The 23,790-nt window shown below is 46.2% G+C and overlaps 1 protein-coding gene across 3 annotated transcripts in view; it reads left to right on the top strand.

The window, feature by feature from the left end:
- Positions 1 to 22,762, top strand: part of arhgef2 (rho/rac guanine nucleotide exchange factor (GEF) 2) — a 39,535-nt gene extending 16,773 nt beyond the window's left edge. For 2 of the 3 annotated variants that reach the window (XM_063486515.1, XM_063486514.1), the window contains exons 2-21: positions 861 to 1,023; positions 3,109 to 3,176; positions 7,058 to 7,121; positions 7,208 to 7,340; positions 8,807 to 8,910; positions 9,004 to 9,141; positions 9,459 to 9,709; positions 11,657 to 11,782; positions 11,936 to 12,053; positions 12,133 to 12,381; positions 12,460 to 12,539; positions 12,637 to 12,809; positions 13,351 to 13,631; positions 18,662 to 18,739; positions 18,849 to 18,904; positions 19,525 to 19,566; positions 20,220 to 20,270; positions 20,379 to 20,672; positions 20,750 to 20,906; positions 20,993 to 22,762. In XM_063486515.1, coding sequence (XP_063342585.1) covers positions 861 to 1,023; positions 3,109 to 3,176; positions 7,058 to 7,121; positions 7,208 to 7,340; positions 8,807 to 8,910; positions 9,004 to 9,141; positions 9,459 to 9,709; positions 11,657 to 11,782; positions 11,936 to 12,053; positions 12,133 to 12,381; positions 12,460 to 12,539; positions 12,637 to 12,809; positions 13,351 to 13,631; positions 18,662 to 18,739; positions 18,849 to 18,904; positions 19,525 to 19,566; positions 20,220 to 20,270; positions 20,379 to 20,672; positions 20,750 to 20,906; positions 20,993 to 21,027 — 2,661 coding nt within the window. In that variant the 3' untranslated portion in view covers positions 21,028 to 22,762. Of the gene's footprint in view, positions 1 to 860; positions 1,024 to 3,108; positions 3,177 to 7,057; positions 7,122 to 7,207; positions 7,341 to 8,806; positions 8,911 to 9,003; positions 9,142 to 9,458; positions 9,710 to 11,656; positions 11,783 to 11,935; positions 12,054 to 12,132; positions 12,382 to 12,459; positions 12,540 to 12,636; positions 12,810 to 13,350; positions 13,632 to 18,117; positions 18,642 to 18,661; positions 18,740 to 18,848; positions 18,905 to 19,524; positions 19,567 to 20,219; positions 20,271 to 20,378; positions 20,673 to 20,749; positions 20,907 to 20,992 lie in introns of those variants that run through there. The other variant, XM_063486516.1, reaches the window with a different exon arrangement.
- The last annotated feature ends 1,028 nt before the right edge of the window (positions 22,763 to 23,790 follow it).

Here is a 23,790-nt window from a genome sequence, read left to right as displayed (position 1 = left end):
CTGACTGTACGTCTTATCATGCCAGAAGTCAGCCAGCAGTGCCGGCTTGATACCAGATCCGGGCCAGACCAGCTTGCTATGTGGGTATAAACAGACAGAAATACACTGGACACGTGTGTTTGCATATTTCATCCCTGCAGCTGTTTCACATTTTCTTGCAAAGATTCCAGAGGTGGTTGTCTTTTGTGAGGTGTCGGGTTTCGACCTGCAGCATCCAATAATCTAGAATCAATAATGATGTTCAGCTGGAGCTGTGTGAAGAGGAAAAGCAGAAGTGTTTCGTTGTTGGTGGATTTCACACCCGTGTGTACTTCTGTGTTTGTGATGACATCATCCCCCCACCCCCCACGGTCCTCACACACTTCCCCTTCCTGCCCCTCCCAGGGCAGAAAGCAGAAGTTCAGCTTTTGGGAACATGAAACATGTTTCTGATGAATCGTCACTTTTAGTGTTTTCAGTTTAAACTCTTGCCCCCTCTTCTGTTACCGATGGATCGACTGATCGGGTCTGAGTCTGTAACTTTGGAGCAGTTTAGTGAAGATGTCTCTGAAACTTGTCGGCGGTTTCGGTTACAGATGTGACTCATTTAAGCCTCACGCTGCCTTCACGTCTGTATTGACAGCTGATTAATCACTCTGGCTGAATTTAGTCACAGTTTGAGTTCCTGTGTCGGTGATTCCCACGCGCGGTGGGCCTCCAAGTATTTTATTGACTCATTTCAGAGTGGAGCCACTGATACTCTGATTGGCTGGTGAAACAGTCTGTCTGCAGCCAATCAGAAGTCTTGGGTTTGAATCCACTGGCTGTTCTCAGCAGGTGCTCCGGTTCCCTCATACAGCTGTATCTCATCTGTTTCTCAGAATAAGGAGAAGGAGCGCCTGAAGGAGAGGGAGAAGGAAGCGAGAGAGAGGGAGGCGCGCTCCAGCAATGGCCACCTGTTTACCTCACTGACAGTGTCCTCCACCACCCTCTGCTCCTCCTGCAACAGGAGCATCACGGCCAAAGAGGCGCTCAGCTGCCCAGGTAAGCACACCTGTACAGAGGGAGGGTTTACAGTCGATTTACACACAGAGGAAACTTTATTTATACAGTCGATTTACAGCTTGATCAAACTTGTATGCGTGTGTGTGTGTGTGTGTCTGCTGTGTGTATGACAGACGGTGTGTTAATCCTCCTCACAATGAACAGATGTCCCTCCAGATTAACACACACAGAGTCAGCTGAGATCAGTGTAACACAATAAAATCTCCTTGTTGAACACAACAGATTGATCATGTGACCACATGTAGACCTCAGGAGCGGGTGAAAGAAGACTCACCCCTCTTCCCGCCCCATCCCCCCAAGCCCCTCGCCCCTGTTTGTGTGTGTGTGTGTGTGTCAGCCTACACACCTTGTTGTCCTGCACTCTGATTGGCTGCTGCAGATGCACCCTGAGAAGTGGGTCAAGGGGACTATGTCTACACGTGTGTGTGTGTGTGTGTGTGTGTGTGTGTGTGTGTGTGTGTGTGTGTGTGTGTGTGTGTGTGTGTGTGTGTGTGCACAGACTTCAAGTCAAGTGGCTTTATTGTCATTCCAGCCATGTACAGTGGTACAGTACACAGTGAAACAGCGTTCCTCCAAGACCACTGTGCTACAAATGACAGACAATCAACACAGGACAACATAAAGTGAAATGTGCAAAAACTGCAAAAAACCAAAACAAAGACAGAACAGAACGATACAGACAAATCTTTGTGTAGAGCAGGGGTGTCCAACTCCAGGCCTCGAGGGCCGGTGTCCTGCAGGTTTTAGAAGTGTCCTTGATCCCCACAGCTGATTTAAATGGCTAAATTACCTCCTCAACACGTTTTAAAGTTCTCCAGAAGCCTGGTAATGAACTGATCATTTGATTCAGGTGTGTTGATCCAGGGTGAGCTCTAAAACCTGCAGGACACCGGCCCTCGAGGCCTGGAGCTGGACACCCCTGGTGTAGAGCAACTCGAAGACCGAAGAAAGTTTATAAAAAGAAACGTACACACCCAGAACACAGACAGAGTATTTTTAACTGTGTGTGTGTTGTGGTTTACTGACGACATCTTCTGTGGAAAAAGTGAGGTCAGCACAGTGAACAAATGTGTGTGTCTTTAGCATGTAAGTGGTCTCTTTCTTGCCTGGTTTCTGCTGGTTCCAGTACCACTGTGGTAGTTGGGTTTCTCTCTCTCACTTCTCTTTTTTTATTTATACAGCATCAAATCACAACAACAGTTGCCTGAAGGTGCTTTATATTGTAAGGTAGACCCTACAATAATACAGAGAAAGCCCAACAATCATATGACCCCCTATAAGCAAGCACTTTGGTGACAGTGGGAAGGAAAAAATTCCTTTTAACAGGAAAAAACCTCTGGCAGAACCAGGCTCAGGGAGGGGCGGGGCCATCTGAATCTTAAAAAAGTTGTAGAGTTTCTGTTGGACTTCACAGAGTCCGGCAGCACAGCAGATTCTGTTCTGTAAACTTCAGACTGTAAGAAGCTCGTTTACAGACTGTTTCCTGCTGGATTAATTGAAGGCTTTTCATTGTATACCAACAAAAATGTATGCTATGTCTTCTAATGATGCTGCCTAAGGGAAGCATGTATAATGTAAGTAGAATTGGTCCTAGCACTGAACCCTGTGGAACTCCATAATTAACCTCAGTGTGTGAAGAGGACTCTCCATTTACATGAACAAATTGGAGTCTATTAGATAGATATGATACAAACCACTGCAGTGCAGTACCTGTAATACCTACAGCGTGCTCTAATCACTCTAATAGGATATTATGGTCGACAGTATGGAACGCTGCACTGAGGTCTAGCAGGACAAGCACAGAGATGAGTCCACTGTCAGAGGCCATAAGAAGATCATTTGTAACCTTCACTAAAGCTGTTTCTGTGCTGTGATGAGCTCTGAAACCTGACTGAAACTCTTCAAATAAGCCATTCCTCTGCAGATGATCTGTTAGCTGTTTGACAACTACTCTTTCAAGGATGTTTGATATGAAAGGAAGGTTGGAGATTGGCCTATAATTAGCTAAGACAGCTGGGTCACCCCATTTACACCTGTGTCTCTCTTTACCTGTGTGTCTCATAGCATGTAATGTCACCATCCACAATCGCTGCAGAGACAGTCTGGCAAGCTGTGCTAAGATGAAGCAGAAGGTAAGAGCAGTCTCTCTCTCTCTCTCTTCTTACCTGTCTGTCTGCACACACCTGTCCCAGTCCTGGTAGGCTACAGTCACACTGGGGAAAACAATGGTTCGCTCTTGGTTTACATCTTACATCAGAAAGCTTTGCTATCAGGGTCTCTCTGACAAAATGTTACATTAACTTCAATTCAATTCAATGTTATTTATACAGCGCCAAACCACAACAGTCGCCTCAAGGTGCTTTATATTGTAAGGTAGACCCTACAATAATAGATACAGAGAAAAACCCAACAATCATATGACCCCCTATGAGCAAGCACTTTGGTGACAGTGGGAAGGAAAAACTCCCTTTTAACAGGAAGAAACCTCCGGCAGAACCAGGCTCAGGGAGGGGCGGGGCCATCTGCTGTGATTGGTTGGGGTGAGAGAAGGAAGACAGGATAAAGACATGCTGTGGAAGAGAGACAGAGATCAACACATACATGTTAATCTCTGTGGCTTGGCAGCGGATGGTGCAGCCGCTGTGATAGGTGTCACACCCCTGAGTGAAAAAAATCAGCCCTAACCTGACCGTCATTCAGTGCACCATTCACAGTTAGAACAATGATGTGGTAAAACATATTACTTTCACATATTTATTAACTCTGAAAATCTGAAAGTCTACTGTTGAATTCAGTGAGTGGAGCAAGGCGCCTCCGTTCTTGCACAGAGGAAAGATGTGTGGGGAAAAGGGAAGTGATGCACTGCAGTAAAAATAAATGGCATCAAAGCATACTTTTTTATTGGGAACATCCTGTAGTGGAATATTTACTCATTCTTTCTTTAAGCTGACAGCATTTTGTGCTGTTGCATATATTGAAGTTGTGTGACAGCTGGTCAAAAATAGCACAGATGAGGCTTTCACCTGCACTGAGGATAGTAAAAGAAAGAAAATGAATGTTGCTCTGTGTGCACACTACTGAGAAATGTTATGTAATTTTTATTGTGCACTGATCTTTGTGTAGAAGTTTGACTAAAACACTGAACTGATCGCTGGAAAAAGGAAAACAGGATATTTCCATGTGTGCGTCCTGTCTCAGGATTCTCCTTGCTCAGTTCAAGTCGTCTCTTTGAGAAAGCTTGCAATATTATTGTGGAGCAGGAATATGTGGGGCTCGACTCTGAGCGCGCCAGGAGTGAGTAAAGATCAACAGAGCCAAAGGCCAAAGGCTCAGGGCTCCGCCCCCTCATTCTAACATGGCCGACCAGCCCCTCCTGACTCACTCTAAGTAGATTTCTTTCCATGCCCAAGCAAGGAGGGAAGTGTTGGTGAAACACCTGACTCTCTTATCAAGGAACCAAGGATTACGTTGAGTAATCCAACATTCTTTTTCTAACTCCTCTGTGTTTCTTTATGGGAGATATAGCCCACTCCCCCGCAGCTATGCTCCAGGACTACTCAGGTCTCAGGGTGGATCTGAGGCACTGGATTCCAGCACTGCCTGAGCCAGGGATGACTGTGCAACATCCAACTTATAAAATTGCACAAACGTGTGTGGCGTAGCCCAGCTTGCTGCCTCACAAATATCCTGGACTGATACACCTCTGAACAAAGCTCATTCTTCTAGCTGTACCCCTAGAAGAATGAGCTCAGAGTCCTGGGGTGGCCTGCGATTCCTTACAGCTATCAGCCAGAGCTATGGCCTCTACAATCCAATGAGCTAGGGCCCGCCCTTGTAAGGGGAGGCCCAAGAAACCAACAGCTGATCTGACTTTCTGTCTGAATCCAGCTGTTCTGTCTACATATGTCTCCAAGGCTCGCACGGGGCACAAGTATTCAGCCTCTGCTCCTTCTCCGAGGAAAACTGGGGGGGCAGCAGCTCTACTGCAGAACAGAGCACCTGATGACGTTTCCATCACCTTAGGGACAAAGGCCGGGTTACGCCTCCGACATGCTTCAGTCCGGGAGCCAACTGCAAACAAGAGTAGTGAATAGACAGAACTCGTTTAGCTGTGGTTAGAGCCAACAGCAGAGCGGTTTTAAGAGAGAAAAACTTCAAACCCACAGTCCCGATAGGCTCAAAGCCTGACTGACAGCTCCAATAGTAGGACCAGTGGTCTAGAGACCGGGAGCCTACGATGTGCCCCCTCAGGAAGCGACAAACAAGGGGGTGTTGACCGGCAGATTTATCACCAAACCCCACATGGCAGGCTGAGATAGCTGCCAAATAGACCTTTATACTGGAAAAAGCTCTCGTTTTGTCAGCTCCTAAAGAAAACACAGCAGCTGCATATCAGACAGTAGGAGTACTGTCCGATATGCAGTGTGACTGCATTAAGAGAGCATACTGACTGTACAGCACATTTGTACATCCTTTGATAAATAGATGTCGTGAAGCAATCTACCATACTGGGCAAAGAAATGCTGGCAGAAGCTGAGATTGCCCCGTGGTTAGGGTGTAGGTAATAAGTAGGCTCCACAGCCGAGGGTTCGGTGAGCCCCAGCTCACTCATCCCCTGGATCTCGAGCTTAGAGCAGCCCTTGGTCGGAAGCTTCCTTGCTTGCCATCCACCAGGTTTGCAACTTTGGCCCCACTTGGTGGCCTAGACTGCTGGGCAGGGGAAGTGGAGTCATCCTCCTCCTCGGCCGTATCCTCCAGATAGAGGAGGTAAGAGTTGGCCGCACTCTCGCCACCTGGGTGGCCAACGTTTTGATTGAGGAGGTCCTCAAATGGTGGGACTCTTCTCAGGGACTCTTCCTCCATCATGTCCACCCAGCTCATGGTGGCTCACGGATGATGGATATCACTCGTAGCAGTAGTAGCTGACAGGCAGCGATCCTGCCTGTTCGTTACTGCTACTCTCATCCTCCTTTCCAGGACTTGCTCTGGCATCAATGGACAGTGGGGGCATGACGGTTATGTTTCCGCACATGCTGTTATTACATGGCTTGATTAAGGTACACATTAGGCTGACATCTGGGGTCAGAGCTGAAACTGTTCTGGGCCAGCACAGGGCCAGCAGTGTGGCTACAACTGGCCCATGGCTGCACACAATGTGCTTACACATGGCCCACATACCGCAAAGAATGACGGCCCTTTGGTGGCCCAGATAAGGTTTGCCAAAGGCAATCCACACATGGACCAGCACACAATCACCAGTGTGTCTGCAACTGGCCTTGTGCTGGACCATGTGTGGGCCACCCCTGGCAGACCAGGTCTGAAGCACCAAAGGGCCGTCATTCTTTGCAGCATGTGGGCCACGTGTAAGCACATTGTGTTTGCCAGATCTGAGCCATACCAATTTTGTTATGTGGGAACACGGTTTGTGGCCTACTAACATGTTAATGCTAGCCGGACACTGAGAGGAAAAGGCTCAACGTAACACTAGAGCCTGAATTTGACAATCGTCGGCTAGCTCACTAGCTAAAACCAGGAAGCGTTGGAAGAGCTCGCCTGACTAGATTGCTGTTCAAAAGGGTGTAACTGTAAGTACACTTCTGTGGAAGGACTTACTCAGCAAAAACTGGAACCGGAAACTGCGTTTGGCAACATACTCCTATACGGGATGCGTGAGAACTGTCAAGCAGCTAATCAAGTTAGCTTGGAGAAGCTGAGGGAGCTCAAAGTAGTTTCTCACAGGAAGAAAGCAAGAATGAGTTAGCAGGGGTTGGTCGGCCGTGTCAGAATGAGGGGGTGGAGCCCTGAGCACGGCTCGCCAGGTCTGTCATGGACAGACATGGTCCGTAGTTGGTCACGCCAAGACGATTCCCATAGAGAAACAGAGCGAAGTTATAAAAAGAACTGCCACAAACATCGGTGACTCAGGTTTTTGGAGCAGCTGTGTTGCTCATGAACGCAGGCTGTCTCTCTCTCTTTGGTTGCTCCAAGGTTGTCCTGTGTTTCTCTCTGACAGCAACAGAAGCTGGCGTTGGCGAGAAATAGTTCAGCTCTGCAGAACGTCGCCATGAGAAGCAAAAGTGAGTCCTGTCACCTAAAAACATCTCCTTTTCCTCTTCTGCTGTTGTTTGTCACAATGATGACTTTTTCTTCTTCTCTGCTTCAGCGCCGATGATGAAGGAGCGTCCGAGCTCAGCCATCTATCCTTCTGACAGCCTTCGTCAGTCACTGCTCGGCTCCAGACGCGTTCGATCTGGCCTCTCGCTCGCCAAAAGTGTCTCCACCAATAACATCGCAGGGTGAGGCTGAGCACGGAGCTAATTGGCTGCTGGCTGTTGTGGTTGAGCAGGAGCATCAGAAACAGGAACAGCAAATGTACAGACTAAAGTGATTATGGGTGTTCCTAATAAACTGACCACTTTGTGTGTTTGTAAGAGTATAAATAGCTAAGACTGGAAATCGGAAACATTCAGCTGAGCTGAAATATAAACCTCCACAGACGAGGATCCGGTTTGCTCGGCTCCGACAGCGCCATATTGTGGTTCTTGTGGTTACAGGAAGCAGCTGCTGGGAGGGTTAGAGATATGGCCGCAGAGTGAAAGGAGTAAAATTCTATTAAATTTGAATTAAATTAAAATTGATGCAAGAATAAAATCACGCAGAGTTCATTAAAAATAAAACATAAAAAAAGGAATCCAGATGCTGACATCATCAAACCGCCACCCATCACAAAGTGAGGTGAGGTCTTGATGCTCAATCATCCAGGTAAGTAAATCCCATAAAGTGGATTCTGTTCATCTGGATGTTTTCAGTGGGAGAAACGTTTCGTCACTCATCCAGGTGACTTCTTCAGTCTCAGCTGACTGCAGGTTTCCAACCTTATAAACAGGACATTTGCTCAATGACTGAAACCAGCCCACAGAAATGTTTCTCCCACTGAAAACGTCCAGATGAACAGAATCAGTTTGTGGGGAAGGTGAAGCAAGCTTTTAAATCGCATCCAGTGAAACTAGTTCAGTGTTTTGTGGGGCAAAAGTAAAACACTGAAGCTCTCTGTCTTTAAACTAATCAGGACTTTAAGTTATTCTTTCATTGCCACCTCTGTTTGTACTGTACTCGATTACTGTAATCGAGTATTGCAGCTTCGGTGACTTGAAAAAGTCTTCGATATGACGAGCTTCGACACGCTCAGACATTCAGACATTTATTCATTGCCACAGCAGTCAACAGCTGACATGCTCACCTGCTGCTCCGCATCCGGAGGAGCTCAGGGCCGCAGAGAACGTACATGTTTTTAAGAACAGGCTCAAGACCCACCTTTTTAATTTAGCTTTTACCTAACGTTTATTTATTTTATGCTTATTTATTCTATCCTGTTATTCTATTTATATTATTAATTTAGGTTTTACCTAATATTTATTGATTTTATTCTTATTCATTTTTTATCTTCTTACGCTATTTATATTTATATTGTATCCCATTCTTATTTATTTTATCTTTTTATCCTGTATATATTCTTATTGGGTCATATCTCCATGTGTGTATGTATCCATGATTGTTTATGTTAATGAGAGTGTGGGGAGTGAGTTGGAGGGCGGGGTGGGGTGGGGTGGGCTGCTTTTAACCATGTAAAGCACTTTGTGCTACATTTCTGTATGAAAAGTGCTTTATAAATAAAGATTGATTGATTGATTGATTGATTGATCTTCACACCAACAGAGCATCATAAGTCACCTTTCTGTCTGTCTCACCTGTCTGTCCTCAGTGTGACCGAGGACTCTGCAGGTCTCAAGAGGATCCTGTCTCAGTCCACAGAGTCTCTGAACTTCAGGAGCAGGACTCTGTCCATGGAGTCTCTCACTGATGACGGTCTGTTAGTCACTTTTATTGATTCCTATCAGATCTTAATTATGTGAGCAGGTGGCGCTGTAACCTGATGGGATTCATTCTTTCTGTGTGCAGCTGAGTGGAGCCCTCTGCTGGACGAGCTGCAGAAGGAGGGCAGCTGCGTGCAGGCCGACAGCTGGAGCCTCGCCGTGGAGCCCAACTTCCTGCAAACGCTTCACAAAGACCTGATCAAGCAGCAGGACGTCATCTACGGTACAGCGACAGTCACCAAACATACACACAACATGTGGACTCGTTACACCTGCGGGAGATTTAAACTTGGAGCTCTTACAGCTTCCAGACGTGTGGGAATTTTTGCCCGTTTGTTCAGGAGAGCTTTTGTCAGGTCTGGCACCTGGCGTCTCTGTTTTAGTTCATCCCAAAGGTGTTTGATGTGTCAGTGGTCGAGTTTTTCTACAGTCCCGATGAAGTAGCCAATTCTAAAAACTTAACTAAAGCATGATCTACAGCTGTGTGTGTGCTCGCCACAGCTGGAGAAGAAACGTGACCGAGCTCTCTCTCTGCCTCAGAACTGATCCAGACCGAGTTTCACCACGTCCGCACGCTGAGAATCATGGAGGGCGTGTACCGGCGGGGGATGCTGGAGGAGGTGATGCTGGAGGCGGGGGTGGTCCACACCATCTTCCCGTGTCTGGACCAACTGCTGGAGCTTCACTCCCACTTCCTGTCAGAGCTGTTGAACAGGAGGAAGGCGGGTCTGGTGGAGGGCAGCTCCACCAACTTCACGGTGCGCAAGCTGGGAGACCTGCTGGTCCGACAGGTACGACGGCTCCACCTCTTGCACCCACACCTCGCTGCTAACAGGGCCTCTAAGGCTACATTCCCACTGCAGGCGAAAGCGCATCAAATCCAACTTTTTTGACCCTATGTGACCCATATCCGATCATGGTATGACAGTTTGAACAGCACAAATCCGATATTTTCAAATCCGACCTTTTGTATGTGGTACTGAATCCAAAACATATCTGATGTTTTAGAAAGTGACTGCTGTTTCAATGGTCATGTTGCATTAAACTAGTCTTTTACATCACTGACACAAGACAGACGCCAATTATCAGCACTGGAGAAGACAAACGACTCCGTGTCCATGTATACCTCTGCACAGAGGTAGCAGCCACGGGCTCTCTGTTTTCTCAGTGTCCTTCTTTCTCTAATTAATTTGTCAAAATTCTGTCGGCTACGACTGTGCAGAAATTGATAGACTGCTGTAACAACACCTACTAGCTCTGTAGCCGCCATTTTTACTTCCATAAACAGAGCGTGTTGTGTGTGACGCCTTCTTTTGCGCATGCAGGCCGCTTTGAGCCGCTCACACTAGAGCGCGTTTGCTGTCACATTTTATTTGTAGTGTGAACAAAAAACAGACAAAAAAACTCGGATTTGATCAAACAATCAAAACTGAGTATTAAGACCTGCAGTGTGGACGTAGTCTAGCAGCCTGATCAGAGTAAATATTTCAGTTTCACTTTAATGACGACGCTGAAGGAGGACTAAGACCCTAAAACAGGTGTTAACATACCTGCTGCTTCCTCGTATGTGCAGCGCGGGTCATACAAACTACAGAAGAGCTCTGAAACAGAGAAACGCCACATGACTGATAGTAGAAGACAGTGTAATAATCCAGTAACACAGGAAAGCCAAACATACAACCAAAAGATCAACAAGAAGCTCAAACCTCAGCTCGCTGTCTGGGAGTACTTCCTGTCACTGAAACAGTGCAGTAATGATCAGGTGAGGGTAGCGTGACACAGACGTTAGACGGGAGTGCATGATGGATCACAGGTACTGTAAAGAAGTGGACATGAATAACTTGAGCTTCTTGTGTAATATTGTACTGCATGCTGCAGTATTACTCTAACCCAGCGGTCCCCAACCTTTGCTGCCCCACGGACCCATTTAATGTCAGACAATATTTTTCGGACCAGCCTTTAAGGTGTGGCGGATAAATACAATAAAATAAAATCATACGACAGATAAATATAACAATAAGTGTGAATTCATTGTGTAACTTTACTAGCAGCGTCCTCCTGAAATGCGCCAACATTGAGACTAACATCCTCCTCTCTGTCCCTTAATGCTCTCTGGTCGCTATGGTAACATGTAAACATTTCTTTCAAAATAAGAGAGACAACTACAACATGGTAAAAGACCCAGGGAAACCGAGTTAACGATAAAAACCCGGAAAAGCATAAATTTCACACCCGGGCCTCGACTCTCGCGCCCTGGTACCAAACGACTCGGTCCGCGGCGCGAGGGTTGGGGACCGCTGCTCTAACTGATACTTTCTTTAAAGATGGAACACATTTTGGGGTCAACTTGAAAGAGCTGAGGTCAGAGGTCAAATGTGACACGGCATCTTTCCCTAAACATTGTCAGTACAAACAGTGGCAGCCGAATTTTAAGCAAAGGTAGGACGTTTTATGACCGCTTGACCCTGAAGGAGAGGTCAAATAAGAGGTCGTGTCCACAGACAGAATGACGAGGCAACAGCATCATCCAACAAATAAAACCCGAGGCTTGTTCGCCCGGAACTGAAGGTCACGTTTGTCAACATAAACCGACCGCTTGGCACTGATTTTAAAATGGCATTCGCCAGATGGTCGAGTTTATACACCAAACCTACACGTGTGTGTGTGTGTGTGTGTGTGTTTGTGTGTGTGTGTGTGTGTGTGTGTGTGTGCGTGTGTGTGTGTGTGTGTGTGTGCAGTTCTCAGGGCAGACTGCTGATGACTGGAAGAAAGTTTATTCAGAGTTCTGCAGTCGACATCCGAAAGCTGTGAAACTCTACAAGGAAGTTTTGGCTCGCGACCGGAGGCTGCAGCAGTTCATCAGGGTGAGGCGCTCGCCTGCGGCTTCAGGCCCGTCCTGGAACCGTCACGGTCACTTTAGATGTTTTGATTTACGTTGCTGCAAGCTGGTTCGGCCCGGGGCCGGCTGGTGTTTCTGATGCTGACTTCCTGTCGCTGTCCTTTCCCACAATGCTCAGCGTGTGACTCGCGGTCCTCTGCTGCGGCGTCACGGCGTCCAGGAGTGCATCCTGCTGGTGACGCAGCGGATCACAAAGTACCCCGTCCTCATCCAACGAATCCTGGACAACACTAAAGGTAACCTGTGGCTTTTGACCTTTAGGATTCTCTGATGACCTTTGACTTATGACTGTGATGAATCCATGACCTCCTGCAGGCTGCGAGGAGGAGGCACAGGCTCTGAGCCGCGCACTGGGCCTCCTGAAGGAGCTGATCAGCTCTGTGGACAAAGAGGTCCTGGAGCTGGACCGGAGCAGGAGGCTGCAGGAGATCCATGCCCGCTTGGACCCGCGGGCCCAGGCAGAGGTCCGGGGAGGAGGCGTGTTCAGAGGTGGAGAGCTGCTGAGGAGGAGGCTCCTGCACGAGGGGACGCTCCTCTGCAAGGTCCAGGGCTCCAGGATGAAAGGTAGTGGGCTTTATCACCTGCTGTGGTGTAACATGCGTGTGGGCGGAGCTTGCAAGTCACGACTGTGTTTGTCTCCAGATGTGCAGGTGCTGCTGATGTCAGACATCTTGGTTTTCCTCCAGGAGAAAGACCAGAAGTTCACCTTTGTTGCGTCACTGGTGAGTCATGCCTGATAACACTCGAAAGCCCCCTGACCTTCTTCAGCTCGGTTCAAGTTTTCCTGTCTGCTCACCTGTCTGCTCACCTGTGTTTCAGGACAAGTCTCCAGTGGTCTCATTGACTAATCTGATTGTCAGAGATATAGCCAATCAGGAGAGAGGGATGTACCTGATCAGTGACTCCACCCCCCCGGAGATGTATGAGCTGCACGCCTCATCGAAAGAAGACAGGAAGACCTGGATGAGCCGCATCCAGCAGGCCGCCACCAGGTGAGCAAGACACACGTGTGTCCTGAGGAAACGAAGTGCTCGGGCTGTGCGTCATTTCCTACCCCGATGACGACATTTATCACAACACAGAGCGCCTGTAAATTCAGTGAAGAGTTTACATAATATAGTCATATACCTGCAGGCGAGTGTTTTCGACCAGTGCATGACATCGTGTATTTGAGGGAGTTTTGATGTCCGGTTTTCTCTTTGGTATTTGACGTGCTGCAGGAATCAGAATCACAACTATTAATGAAATGATGTGTTTAAGAGCAACAGGCTGAACCAGTTAAATAATACATTATAAAGTTACAAACATAAGAAATCGCTCTAATATTCACAAACGGCTCAATTATAAATATCCAGAATATTACAGAGGTTAAATATATATAATTGACATTTAACCTGTGAAACTGGTATTTGTTACCTTCAGCACCTCTATTTGTTTTTAGTTTTGGTGACCTTAGTTACCGTGGTAACTACTGCAAACTGTAGTTACTGTAGTTACTGTGTACTTTAGTTACTGATGTATTTTTTTCTGCAGCTGTCCGTGCAGAGACGAGTTTCCTCTCATTGAGACAGAAGACAAAGCGTTGCTGCGCAGACTCAGAGCTGACATCCAGCAGAAGGACAGGGAGGTGCTGGAGCTCTTACAGGAGCGCGTCACTCTGTTTTCTGACCTGGTGGAGGCGTCTGGAAGAGGAACGGCAGAAGAAGAAGGAGACATGGAGGTCAGGATCTCCTCCTCCTGCAGGAACCTTTTTAGAGCTGACACTCCTCAGGCTCCTCAGGCCGAGCCGCTCCTCCTCGCTGCCATCGGTGAAGGTGAGGAGGTGCTAATGCTTCTTAGGTCCAGAACGATGGACTAAGGCTTTAACAGAGAGTAGTCTTTGGGTGGCGCTGTCACTTGGTGTTTCGCTCGCTCTGCGGTAGAGTATCACTTCCTGTTCCTGCTCAAACACAGTGGTGTTTCTGAGTAGCTTTTCTGCTTAGCAATTTAATTGAAATCTTTTGATACATCCCTTTTTCATAGTATAATCTTAACGTGCTTCATCTGAATCACCCTTTCTGTGTGCTCACTACCTAATTTATAGCCAAAGTATTCACTCACTGTCTCTTTACTGTTTCGCTAGCTTAGCTTAGCTCGTAGCTGACTCGTTAGCACCATGGCTACTTCACCTGTCCCTGTTGCACTTTCCTGCTCATTGTGTCAGATGTTTAGTTACTCCTCGGCCTCCTTTAGCAGTAATGATACCTGTAACAAATGTAGCATATTTGCAGCTCTGGAGGCCAGGATTACTGAATTGGAGACTCGGCTTCGCACCCTTCATTCACCCGTAGCTAGTCAGGCCCCTGTAGCTGGTGCAGCCGAAGATAGCGTAGGCCCCGCTAGCTGTTCCCCGGCAGACCCCAAGCAGCTGGGGAACGAGGGCGGTTGGGTGACGGTGAGGAGGAAGCATAGTCTTAAACTGAAGCCCCAGGTACACCACCAACCTGTTCATGTGTCTAACCGTTTTTCCCCACTCGGCGACACACCCGCCGGGGGTCAAACTCTGGTAATTGGTGATTCTGTTCTCAGACATGTGAAGCTAGAGACACCGGCAACCATAGTCAATTGCCTTCCAGGGGCCAGAGCAGGCGACATTGAAGGAAATTTAAAACTGCTGGCTAAGGGTAAACGTAAATACAGTAAGATCATAATTCACGTCGGCAGTAATGACACCCGGTTACGCCAATCGGAGGTCACTAAAATCAATATTGAATCGGTGTGTAACTTTGCCAAAACAATGTCGGACTCTGTAGTTTTCTCTGGTCCCCTCACCAATCAGACCAGGAGTGACATGTTTAGCCGCATGTTCTCCTTAAATTGCTGGCTGTCTGAGTGGTGTCCCAGAAACGATGTGGGCTTCATAGATAATTGGCAAACCTTCTGGAGGAAACCTGGTCTTGTTAGGAGAGACGGCATCCATCCCACTTTGGATGGAGCAGCTCTCATTTCTAGAAATATGGACAAATTTATTAAACCCCCCAAAATCTGACTATCCAGAGTTGGGACCAGGAAGCAGAGTTGCAGTCTTACACGCCTCTCTGCAGCTTCTCTCCTCCTGTTACCCCCCCAAAAACCCATCTCCATTGAGACTGTGTCAGCTCCCAAACAGACAAAAAACAAACCAAAAACCAGCAATAAAAAACTTAAACATAAAAAATCAAAAAGAAAGAACAATACAGAATCCACATCTGAACCAAAGAGTAAAACAGTGAAATGTGGATTATTAAATATTAGGTCTCTCTCCTCCAAGTCTCTGTTAGTACATGACTTAATAATTGACCAACAAATCGATTTACTCTGCCTTACAGAAACCTGGTTGCAGCAGGATGATTATGTTAGTTTAAATGAATCAACACCCCCGAGTCATTCTAACTACCAGAAACCTCGAAGCACAGGCCGAGGGGGCGGTGTGGCAGCAATTTTTCACACCAGTCTATTAATCAACCAAAGACCAAGACAGACTTTTAATTCATTTGAAAGCCTGATGCTTAGCCTTGTCCAACCCAGCTGTAAAACTCAGAAACCAGTCTTACTTGTTATCATCTATCGTCCACCTGGGCCTTACACAGAGTTTCTCTCTGATTTCTCAGACTTTTTATCTGATTTAGTGCTCAACTCAGATAAAATAATTATTGTGGGTGATTTTAACATCCATGTAGATGCTAAAAATGACAGCCTCAAAATTGCATTTAATCTGTTATTAGACTCAATTGGCTTCTCTCAAAATGTAAAAGAACCCACCCACCACTTTAATCACACTCTAGATCTTGTTTTAACATATGGCATAGAAACTGAACATTTAACAGTGTTTCCTGAAAACCCTCTGCTGTCTGATCATTTCCTGATAACATTTACATTTACAATAATTGATTACACAGCAGTGGAGAGTAGACTTTATCAAACTAGATGTCTTTCTGATAGTGCTGTAACTAAGTTTAAGAATATAATCCACCCACTGTTATCATCTTCACTGCCCTGTACCAACATAGAGCAGGGCAGCTATCTGAACGCTACTCCAACAGAGGTCGATTATCTTGTTAATAATTTTACCTCCTCACTACGTACGACTCTGGATACTGTAGCTCCAGTGAAAACTAAGGTCTCAAATCAGAAGTACCTGACTCCGTGGTATAATTCTCAAACACGTAGCCTAAAGCAGATAACTCGTAAGCTGGAGAGGAAATGGCGTGTCACAAATTTAGAGGATCATCATTTAGCCTGGAGAAATAGTTTGCTGCTTTATAAGAAAGCCCTCCGCAAAGCCAGAACATCTTACTATTCATCACTGATTGAAGAAAATAAGAACAACCCCAGGTTTCTCTTCAGCACTGTAGCCAGGCTGACAAACAGTCAGAGCTCTACTGAGCCAACAATCCCTTTAACGTTAACTAGTAATGACTTCATGAACTTCTTCAGAAATAAAATTTTTATCATTAGAGAAAAAATTACCAATAATCATCCCACAGATGTAATATCGTCTACAGCTACTTTTAGTACCATTGATGTTAAGTTAGACTCTTTTTCTCCAATCGATCTTTCTGAGTTAACTTCAATAATTACTTCCTCCAAACCATCAACGTGTCTTTTAGACCCCATTCCTACAAGACTGCTCAAAGAAGTCCTGCCATTAATTAATTCTTCAATCTTAAATATGATCAATCTATCTCTAATAATTGGCTATGTACCACAGGCCTTCAAGGTGGCTGTAGTTAAACCCTTACTTAAAAAGCATCTCTAGACCCAGCTGTCTTAGCTAATTATAGGCCAATCTCCAACCTTCCTTTCATATCAAACATCCTTGAAAGAGTAGTTGTCAAACAGCTAACAGATCATCTGCAGAGGAATGGCTTATTTGAAGAGTTTCAGTCAGGTTTCAGAGCTCATCACAGCACAGAAACAGCTTTAGTGAAGGTTACAAATGATCTTCTTATGGCCTCTGACAGTGGACTCATCTCTGTGCTTGTCCTGCTAGACCTCAGTGCAGCGTTTGATACTGTCGACCATAATATCCTATTAGAGCGATTAGAACATGCTGTAGGTATTACAGGTACTGCACTGCAGTGGTTTGTATCATATCTATCTAATAGACTCCAATTTGTTCAAGTAAATGGAGAGTCTTCTTCACATGCTGAGGTTAATTATGGAGTTCCACAGGGTTCAGTGCTAGGACCAATTCTATTTACATTATACATGCTTCCCCTAGGTAGCATCATTAGAAGACATAGCATAAATTTTCACTGCTATGCAGATGATACGCAGCTCTATCTATCCATGAAGCCAGGTAACACACACCAATTAGTTAAACTGCAGGAATGTCTTAAAGACATAAAGACCTGGATGGCCGCTAACTTCCTGCTTCTTAATTCAGATAAAACTGAGGTTATTGTACTCGGCCCTGAAAATCTTAGAAATATGGTATCTAAGCAGATCCTTACTCTGGATGGCATTACCTTGGCCTCCAGTAATGCTGTGAGGAACCTTGGAGTCATTTTTGACCAGGACATGTCCTTCAAGGCACATATTAAACAAATATGTAAGACTGCTTTCTTCCATTTGCGCAACATCTCTAAAATTAGAAATATCCTGTCTCAGAGTGATGCTGAAAAACTAGTTCATGCCTTCATTACTTCCAGGCTGGACTACTGTAACTCATTATTATCAGGATGTCCTAAAAACTCCCTGAAAAGTCTTCAGTTAATCCAAAATGCTGCAGCAAGAGTCCTGACAGGGACTAGAAAGAGAGAGCATATTTCTCCTGTTTTGGCTTCCCTTCATTGGCTTCCTGTTAAATCCAGAATTGAATTCAAAATCCTGCTCCTCACATACAAGGTCTTAAATAATCAGGCCCCATCTTATCTTAATGACCTTGTAGTACCATATCACCCTATTAGAGCACTTCGCTCTCGCTCTGCAGGCTTACTTGTTGTTCCTAGAGTATTTAAAAGTAGAATGGGAGGGAGAGCCTTCAGTTTTCAGGCCCCTCTTCTGTGGAACCAGCTTCCAGTTTGGATTCAGGAGACAGACACTATCTCTACTTTCAAGATTAGGCTTAAAACTTTCCTTTTTGCTAAAGCATATAGTTAGGGCTGGACCAGGTGACCCTGAATCCTCCCTTAGTTATGCTGCAATAGACGTAGGCTGCCGGGGATTCCCATGATGCATTGAGTTTTTCCTTTCCAGTCACCTTCTCACTCACTATGTGTTAATAGACCTCTCTGCATCGAATCATATCTGTTATTAATCTCTGTCTCTCTTCCACAGCATGTCTTTCATCCTGTTTTCCTTCTTTCACCCCAACCGGTCGCAGCAGATGGCCGCCCCTCCCTGAGCCTGGTTCTGCCGGAGGTTTCTTCCTGTTAAAAGGGAGTTTTTCCTTCCCACTGTCGCCAAAGTGCTTGCTCATAGGGGGTCATATGATATGATTGTTGGGTTTTTCTCTGTATTTATTATTGTGCTATCTACTGTACAATATAAAGCGCCTTGAGGCGACTTTTGTTGTGATTTGGCGCTATATAAATAAAATTGAATTGAATTGAATTGAATTAACAGATCATGTGACCTTTGGTGGAGGTGGGTGTAGCTGAACTGGTTTGATGTTTTAAATTGATATTTATGGGATGAAGCCGTTACACCTCAGGTCTTTGTGCCACACATAAACATCTGTAAGTGGGAACAACGAAGAACTGAGCATTAAAGGAGACGCTCTCCTCCACCTCCTCCACCCTGAGCAGCTTCCAACGCTAACAGAGACTCAGTCCAGGCCATCGGTTGCTCACCATTAAGCTCACCATGTTTTCTGTTTCAGTCGACAGACTGACGGAGCTGCTGTCAGACGCCAGCATCCAGAAATCTTCCATAACCAACGGCAGCCAGGAGATCAGCGGTGAGTCACCTGTTACCTGTTTGTGCTCCGCCCACTCTCCGCCCCTTCCTGTTAGAAGTGCAGAAATCATCTTTCTGTTGCTGTTTGACAACCTGTCTCTTTCTCTCAGATGGTGACTCTGGTTCTCTGAACGGCTCTTTTGACTTGAACGACAAATCCTCAAAGGTAAAGCTCACCTTTCACCTTCTGCTCAGGTGTGTGTCTTAAAGAAGTGAAACTTTCAACCCTTCATATTTCTTCTGACAGCTAAAATGTTTGAATGCTCAGAGGTTCCATGGAAGTTATTTACAGTCTTTAACCAATCAGGGGGCAGTTGGTCATATGATCCCGATGTCACAGCGAGGTTTTGGTGGATTTTGTTTCTGTGGAAACTGGTGCAGAAATGTAAGATACAGGTGACAGTAAAAAACGTTGAAGAATGTTTTTCTGAGGGGCTCGTTTACGTCTCACTGCACAGATGAGCGGGTGGAGCTACTTCTTCACTCACATGGTCGACGGTCCGCAACATTTCCCTTATTTATAACATCATCATATGCAGCTGGTACAACAGAGGCTCCACCTGATTGGTCCACATGTTTCAGGTGGTTCGTGAAGCTGAACCTGCATCTGCAGGATGCAAACCTTCAGTGGTGTTTAAATGTTTGTCTGCTGAACCACAGTTCTTCAAAGAAATCCTCTTTATATGAACTGTATGTTTTTATATGTCTGAGTGAACCTTCAGAATAAGAGCAGGTCTGTGGCAGCTTGTCTCCACATCTCTCAGTTTCAACTCTTTTCTCTTTCAGGACAGAAATGGTAACCAGCTGCAGGAGCGAACCCTGAACGAGGTAACACCTACTTCCTCTTTTCTGAGTAACCTCTCGTTACCAAGAAGTCAAAGACCTAAGCCCCTTCTCCATCAGTACCTACTCGGATCGACTCGCCACAGTTCGCCACGGTTTTCGGGGTTGGCACCACATACTGCAATAGTACCTGCTCGGCCCGGGTTCCAAGGGACCCGAGCAGGTACTAAAATGTGATGTCAGATTGCGTGACACCGATTGGCTGGTCAGTGGCGTCGTTCGAAGAGTCACGAAAGCATCTCGTTCACGAAAATCAAAACAGACATTTTTGAAACCCGGCAACGAGGAAAAAGGCTACAAAAACCGACGCGAGGTGCACGAGTCTGACGAAAAGCCACAGACCCAGCAGCAGCTATACTGCTGGGTCCACGTCCACCTTTGTTGTAGTCGTCGCATATTAATCACGGGACGCTCGGACATGTCGGTATGATGACAAACACACACGTTAGGTGTAACTGGACTGTAATGGAAAGCCAGTCGATCTGAGTAGGTGCCATTGGAAGAGGGGCTTAGATTCGCTTTGAAGATCGACATGTTTCTGTCTGTGTTGAGATGCAGCTCATGCACCGTTTCATACATTTTGATGTACAAAGTTTCTGCCTGTGCAGTTCTAACATCTTCAGCTGTCCTCTCTGCAGGACGTCCATCAGCGGTTGATCAGTCTGAGCACACAGCTTCACGCCCTGCAGGTCTGAAAATTATTTCCACTATTGATTGTTTATACTTCCTGCAATTAACCCAAATAAATGTATAAATAGTGATTCATGTATTCAGTATTTATGTTATCAATGTTGCAGGCTGCTGTGATTCGTCAGGACTCAATGCTAGCGCTGTTAGTCAGTACAGGCTCCACCCCCTCCACCACCCCTGGCTCTGCCCCTGGCCCCCGCCTCAGCCGGTCACTGTCACGTGACACAGGGTTGGAAGCCAGCGGGGAGGCGGTGCTGCTGCGGCGGCAGGTGGAGCTTCTACAGGAGGAAGTGACACGCCTCCGTCTGAGAGGGGAGGACCAAAACTGGGAGGGAGTGGAGCCAGGCACCAGACGGAGGAGCAAAAATGGAGAGAAGAGTGATGTTATGAAAGGAGAACAGGTGAGTTGCGTTCACCTGTTCACCTAAAGCGCGATGAGTCGGCAAAACTGAAATAAACCCGAGGTGTCTGTTGACAGGTTAACAAGAGGCGTGGCAGTCGGGAACTGGAGCTCCGCCCCCTCGCCCCACTAGCCACCGAGGATCCAGTCGACCAGTTAGATGGCGTCCAAGAAGGAAATGAAGAGGAAGAGGATGAAGTGATGAAGATCTCTCCTCGCTCTGACAGCCCCAGAGGTTAGTACCACTGATCAACAATCGTTCTGGAAAACCCATGGCATTATGATGGTCTCCATGGTAACCTGTTACCTCTGACCCCTCAGACCTGCAGGACATCCCAGAGGAGAGCGAGAGTTAACACCCCACCTACAGCCGACCTCAGGGACCTCTGCTGTTGTCACTGTGACGTCACAGACACACATCGGACTCTTATTGTTAAAGGCCCTGGATATAATGCCATTTCCTGTTTTACAGTTTTTAGACCAAATCAGACTTTTGTTCTTGGAACATTTTCTAAAACTTGCTCTTAAGTTTAAAACAGGAACCATGTGGCCTGTTTGTGTTATCATGTCTGTTGGAATGGGAGGAGCCAAAAGGGTAAGGGCGGGGTTAAATTGGCAACTTATTTTCTGCTTCAAACAAACTGGGTCATGTGATTAGATCACTGGTTTGATCTGTGCCCTTGATTGTTTTTTGTTTATTTGTTTCTTTGTTGTTTGTAAATGGGACCAGAGCATGCGTATCTGGAGCTGGTCTGATCCGGATATTTTTCACAGTTTGTTTTAAGCAGACAGATTTTTATTTATTCTTTGAATCTGAGACACACCACACTACATTACCCAGAATGCCTTTGGACCAGCAGCCATCTCATGTTTAAAGTTTTGGTTTTAGAGGTGTCTGATTTACAGAAACCATTACCAGTATGTAAGCATTGAAAGGACTGGGATTACGGGGAAGGATTGGAGGTTGGTGTGGTCAGATGTGGGTTTTGGGGGTCGGGACTCACGTAGTGCTGGATTGTAGGTCAGGTGTGTTTTTAAGGAGCACAGAGCTCCTTCTATTAGCATGTTAGCATGGCTGTGTCTCTTATACTTGTGTAGGACATTGGTTGAATTGACCAATCAGCTTGTTTCTTTTGATGCATGGAGGTGATGATGTCAGCTCCTCATGTCGTCCGGTGATGATGATGATGATGATGATGATGATGGAACAGTGTTTCACGTAGAAAATTGTTCATTTACAATAAAGAACAACAGACGCCGGTGATGATGTAATCATGCGATCACATTGGGGTGGACTACAGCAAGTTTAACAAGTCTGCGATCAGTCAAAGAGGCCATGCCCCTAATAATGCGAACTCTAATCCAGTTCAGACAGGGGAGTGTTGTCTATAGAGACCAGTTTGTGAATCAGGTTGTAAGCATGTTTATTTTAACGTGTAAGGGTTTTGGGACTGACTCGCTGCTGCCTCTGCTGGACAGTAGAGGAACTGTAGTTTGGCGCTGATTAAGCAGAAAGCGTTAGCGAAGAATGCGGGTATCCTCTGTCCTGATCGTGTGTGATTGATCATCTCTGATCAGGTGTTTTATGGACAGTAGTCCCACCCCCTGTGAGTTCACATGATGTTCTGTAGGTTTTGGAAACACAAAAAAATAAATTTGTAACATCAGGATCTGAATGTGATTTTGACGTTTTTGAATAACTGATCGTGTTCAGGTTTAACGCTGAGAAGTTTCTACAGAGTGAACCGTCACTGTTTTGTTATGTTTTTTTTATCTGAAGCTTTGGGATCCAAAACATTTCTGACTGTTTACGCAAAAAAGCTCGCCAGGATGCACGCCTCACATCCAGATGTGCCGCTGTAACATTTCTTTTGAGTGTATTTTAACTGTAGTAACAATGGACTGAAGTAATTGTATTGATCTCTGATCAGTGTAGGTGATTCCTGCTGTACTCTTTATAAATCTAATCAGCTGCTCTTCGAGTATTTGTCTTTACTTTTAGCTTCAGATGAAACGTCACTTTCAGATTTTGATTACTGATGCAGAAATTGATGAAAGTGGAGTTTTAAACTAAACATACAGTGACACAAACTTCATTCAGCAAATTTATTTCCTGAAACTAAAAATAAACAAAGATGGCTCCTGAAGAATTTGTGAGCTGACGTTCAATTTAATTCAGTTTTATTTATATAGTGTCAAATTACAACAACAGTCGCCTCAGGTGTCACGGGTGCAGGAGAAAGAGGACCCCAAAATGCGGAGCTCTGGCCAAAAAGGGTGCGTTTATTTACAGTGTCCAAAGGTAGTGCCAAAGAACAGTGAAAGGTGCTAATCCAAAGGTGCTCCTCCTTAATCCCCAAGTGCAGCTTCGTCCGTGCGATTCCGTGTGTGAATGGTGCTTCCCGATTCTCCTCTCCGTGCCAATCTCCTGGGAGAGGTTGAAACCAAACACACAGTTCGCGGGCTTTAAAACCAACAATCCACTTTCACTTAAAGTAACTAATGCTACCGGCTTGGAGTAATCATCCGACGTGTCGCCGTGCATCTTCCTTAAATGGCACAGCTCTAAGATGGAGGCTTAGTCCAATGGGCTAGTCCGGATGAGCCTAACTTGAGAGACATGAAAGATGTTATGTACCTTCATACTGCGCTGAAGGGCCAGCTGGACCTTCACAGGATTCAGGACGTCCTGAATGGCAAAGAGCCCCAGGAACCGGGGGCCCAGTTTCTTCGACTCCGTCCGGAGAGGAATGTTTTTGCAGGAGAGCAACACGTCCTGGCCGACCCGATAGTCCGGAGCCGGAACTTGTCAGCGGTCCGCCAGTCTCTTGTTCCGCTCCGACAACCTCAAGACCGCTGCGCGGGTGGCCCGCCAGACCCGACAACAGCGCCTCATATGGTGTTGGACAGAGGGCACCGCCAGCTCATCCTCCGTGACCGAGAGAAGGGGAGGCTGGTACCCCAGTGATGCCTTGAAGGACGAGACTCCTGTGGCCAAAGAGGTGCTTGAGTTATGGGCGTATTCGACCCAAGCCAATTGGTCGCTCCAGGAAGACTGATTGGATGAGGTGACGCACCACAGCATGGCTTCCATCTCCTGGTTCGCCCCCTCGGTTTGC

This window comes from Pelmatolapia mariae, linkage group LG10_11, assembly GCF_036321145.2.
Source record: "Pelmatolapia mariae isolate MD_Pm_ZW linkage group LG10_11, Pm_UMD_F_2, whole genome shotgun sequence".
NCBI lineage: Eukaryota > Metazoa > Chordata > Actinopteri > Cichliformes > Cichlidae > Pelmatolapia > Pelmatolapia mariae.
This window is presented reverse-complemented; position numbering and strand designations above follow the sequence as displayed.